This window comes from Ursus arctos, unplaced genomic scaffold (assembly GCF_023065955.2).
Source record: "Ursus arctos isolate Adak ecotype North America unplaced genomic scaffold, UrsArc2.0 scaffold_24, whole genome shotgun sequence".
NCBI lineage: Eukaryota > Metazoa > Chordata > Mammalia > Carnivora > Ursidae > Ursus > Ursus arctos.
In genome coordinates, this window is record NW_026622919.1 from 27529315 (window position 1) to 27533481 (window position 4167).

The window sequence follows — 4167 nt, forward strand, 5'->3', positions numbered from 1 at the left end:
CAGCTGTCTTTGTACCTAGAAAACCGAATGTGACGACACCTCCCCCCGCCCCCACGCTTTCACCTAGCGGCCCCTAGGCTCCGCTGCCTCCTGTCTCCATTCCTTTGTGACGCCAGTGGCTCAGGCGGAGCCCTAGGATGGGACTCACAAAGGCAGGTGCAAACCACAAGCACCTCAGTGCCCTGGGTGCTTCAGGCTGGCTTGGGCTCCGGTCCTGCTGCTCCAACCCCAAGGGCCCCCGAAAGCGAGCCCTGACACCTCCATCCTTCACCATGGCCAGCCAATTATGTCTCCCCGCCGCCCCTCGCCTCGCATCCTTGAAACCCATGAAGCCGCACTTGGGAGACGTCCAAGTGGGCATCTGCGTGGCGATCCAACGCAGCGACGGGCGGATCCATCTTGCTGTGGTCACAGAGATCAAAAGAGAAAACTCTTGGGTCACGGTAGAGTGGGTCGAAAAAGGAGTCAAAAAGGGCAAGAAGGTTGACCTAGAGACCATATTCCTGCTGAATCCAGCGCTGGCCTCTGCTGAACACCACAGGCCGTCCTCCCTGCTGCCCGTGTCTCTGGCGCCCTCTTCGGCCATCGGGGACCAGTGCACCGCCACGGGGTGGATTGCGGCTGTCCCACAGAAAAACGAAACGCCCTCAGGGGACAGCGTGGCTCTGAGGGTCCCCAGCAATCCTTGCCTGATGAAGCGGAAAAAGTCTCCCTGCCTACGGGAAATTGAGAAACTGCAAAAACAGCGGGAGAAGCGCAGGCGGCTGCAGTTGGAGATCCGAGCCCAGCGTGCCCTCAATGTCAACACAGGAAACCCCAATTACGAGATCATGCGCATGATCGAAGAGTACCGCAGGCACCTGGACTGCAGCAAGGTGTCTAGCCTGGAGCCGCGGGAAGACCACCGGATCTGCGTCTGCGTGAGGAAGCGTCCGCTGAACCAGCGAGAGACCACCATGAAGGACCTGGACGTCATCACCATCCCCTCGGACAACGTGGTCATGGTGCATGAGTCCAAGCAAAAGGTAGACCTCACTCGCTACCTGGAGAATCAGACCTTCTGCTTCGACCATGCCTTTGATGACACTGCCTCCAATGAGTTAGTGTACCAGTTCACTGCCCAGCCGCTGGTGGAGTCCATCTTCCGTAAGGGCATGGCCACCTGCTTTGCCTATGGGCAGACAGGCAGTGGGAAAACGCACACTATGGGCGGAGCCTTTTCGGGAAGGGAACAAGATTGTTCTAAAGGCATTTATGCCCTGGTGGCGCAGGACGTCTTCCTCCTGCTCAAAACCACAGCTTATGAGAAGCTGGACCTCAAAGTCTATGGGACATTTTTTGAGATTTATGGGGGCAAGGTGTATGATCTGTTGAACTGGAAGAAGAAGCTGCAAGTCCTTGAGGATGGCAATCAGCAAATCCAGGTGGTCGGACTGCAGGAGCAGGAGGTGTGTAGTGTGGAAGATGTGCTGAACCTCGTGGAATTAGGAAACAGCTGTCGGACTTCTGGACAGACATCAGTCAATGCCCACTCATCCAGGAGCCACGCAGTGTTCCAGATCATCCTAAAGTCAAGAGGGAAACTGCACGGCAAGTTCTCCCTCGTTGACTTAGCTGGGAATGAAAGAGGAGCAGATACTGCCAAAGCCAACCGGAAAAGGCAGTTGGAAGGGGCAGAGATTAATAAAAGTCTACTCGCTCTCAAAGAATGCATCCGGGCTCTGGGTCAGAACAAATCTCATACCCCATTCAGAGCCAGCAAACTGACGCAGGTGCTCCGGGACTCCTTTATAGGCCAGAACTCCTCCACTTGTATGATTGCTACTATTTCTCCAGGGATGGCCTCTTGTGAAAACACCCTCAACACTTTAAGATACGCAAATAGAGTGAAAGAACTGACTCTGGATTTAAGCACGCATCATCGTTGTCTCTATCCGGTTGGACCTGAGGTGCCAAGGATGTTGGAAAATCACATTAGAGATTCAAAAACATCCCTTCAGAGGGACGGATTTATTAAAATACCTTGTATACAGAGTGAGGAGGAAGAACAGGCTAGAGACATTGAAACATTATCCACTCCATTAGCGGAGGATACAAGGACTTCATGGAAGGAATCAAGCCAATGGCCAGGGAACAACATCCAGGAGACAGCTGGTGGGGTAAACTATGATGTTGATTTTTGCATTACCCAGTTATTGTCCATTCTGGATCAGAAAATAGGTATTCTGACTGAGATTCAAAAGAAACTGAAATTATTACGAGCTGACCTCCAAAAGAAGACCAAGTATGGTGGAGCCAATGGCAAGAGGTCAGATCTGAAATGATGGATACACTGCTGTGGCCCCTACCTCTCTTATAAAAGAAAATGTCCAAATTATCTAGATATAAAGATCCTCCTGGAAAGCTTAAAACATCTTAAAATATGCTTGTCAGAAATGTCCTCTTTCTTCTTCCTTTGTATTTCTGTAGTTTGTTTTCATTTTGTAGGACATTGGTGCTCAACTGGGAACCACTGGCCTCCCAGGGACATTTGACAATGTCTGGAAACATTTTCCATTGTCAAAACTGAGTTTGAGTGGGCAGTGATACTGGCATCTATTAGGTAGAAGGCCAGAGATGCTATGGAACATCCTACGATGTACCAGACAGACTCCCACAACAAATAACTATCTGGTTGAAAATATCAATAGTACCAAGGCTGAGAAACCCCGCTGTAGAAAGAGTCTAGCTGTGATGAAACCAGATACCCCAAATCTGTGACCAGGAAGGCATCACATTGCAGATTAAAGGGTCCAGGGGTACACAATGGCATAAATCTAATGAAACCCACTCATGAATCTCTTTCTGTTGCATGGTTGTGTAGGTTCAAATGGTTTCTAAGCTCCAGTCATAATAGGGGAGGTGGGGAAGGGAGGGATTTTCTTTCAGGGACTCTGTGTGAGAAGCTAGAATTGAGAGAGATTTTTATTTTTAATCTTTGAGTTGAAATTGGCAAAGTGCTGTGCTTCCTGAGAGTGATAAAGTATGTGTATATATGTGTGTTACATAAGAATTGGCTTTGTTGACTATGGTGTCTTTAAGCTTTTTTTCCCTCTTAGTTTCTTGCCAAATTTTGTGCTTACATAATTCACATAAAAAGCTTTCTTCCCACAAGCTAAGGTAAGGAGCCAGTCAGCAAAGTAGTAGAAAGGTTCTGGCCTGAAACAGGACACATCCCATAAAGGCCTCACAGGGAATGTGGGAGATATCAATGCCTTAAATCAATTAAATAAGGAAAAAAAAATCCTGATTCAGAGATCACGAACTCCATCATTTTGGGAAGAAAAATAGAAGATGATAGAAGCTAATATAATTTGCAAATATAAATATAATACTCTAATACACACCTACCTTAAGCAAACATATTGATAAAATGCTATAATGACACAATTAAGGATCTTTTGCTTCCAAGTCCACCAGTTCCAAATTCCGTTTTTAAGGAATAAAGTGGAATGATTTGCAAAGAAAGTACATGGCAGACTGGGGAATTTGGCAGACACAGAAAATGAGTGTCCAAATTCTGTTACTACCTTTGGCAGTTATGTCCTGTTGTTTTCAAAATTTTTCCTCTAAGTTGCAAAGAACTCACTGGCACTAAGGAAAACTGACACATAACTACTAGAGAGTAGAACAGTAATGTCCTAGCAAACAGCTATCAGTATAAAACAATTAGGATCATCGGGAACACCTGATCTTTAGTATCTAGACAAGATTATGGTCTCTAAATAATCTCCCCCTCTGCTGCTTTATCTGTGCAAGTAAAGTTATATATTATTTTTAAACCAAATGAAACTTTGGAGATCAACAGCAGAAGGAGCTAGTTGCAGGACCAGAGCCAAGTGAGACTCAGTCCACAGGGTATATGAATTCTTTGAGTCTGCAAGTGACCATGTTTGGCAAACCTGCCATTAAGATGTGGGACTGCCTTCTCCAAGCAGCTCTCCTCAGTCTTAGGCTTCGCTGAAATTTCATCAACCCCTGCCTGGATCCCCAAGCTCCCAAAACCACATTTTTGTGTGTGGATGGCGCTATCATTTATTGACGAGAATAGGAACTGGGGACTTCCTATTCTACCACCTTGTTCACCCTACGAGTCTTATCTCACCCAGAGTTCTCTTCATGGGAAGA

General features: G+C 47.0%; 1 protein-coding gene across 1 annotated transcript; it reads left to right on the forward strand.

Moving 5' to 3' along the window:
- Positions 1 to 272: 272 nt before the first annotated feature.
- KIF2B (kinesin family member 2B) lies at positions 273 to 2324 on the forward strand. The gene has a single exon (XM_026512291.2). The coding sequence runs from the start codon at positions 273 to 275 to the stop codon at positions 2322 to 2324; it is 2052 nt and encodes a 683-aa protein (XP_026368076.2).
- The last annotated feature ends 1843 nt before the right edge of the window (positions 2325 to 4167 follow it).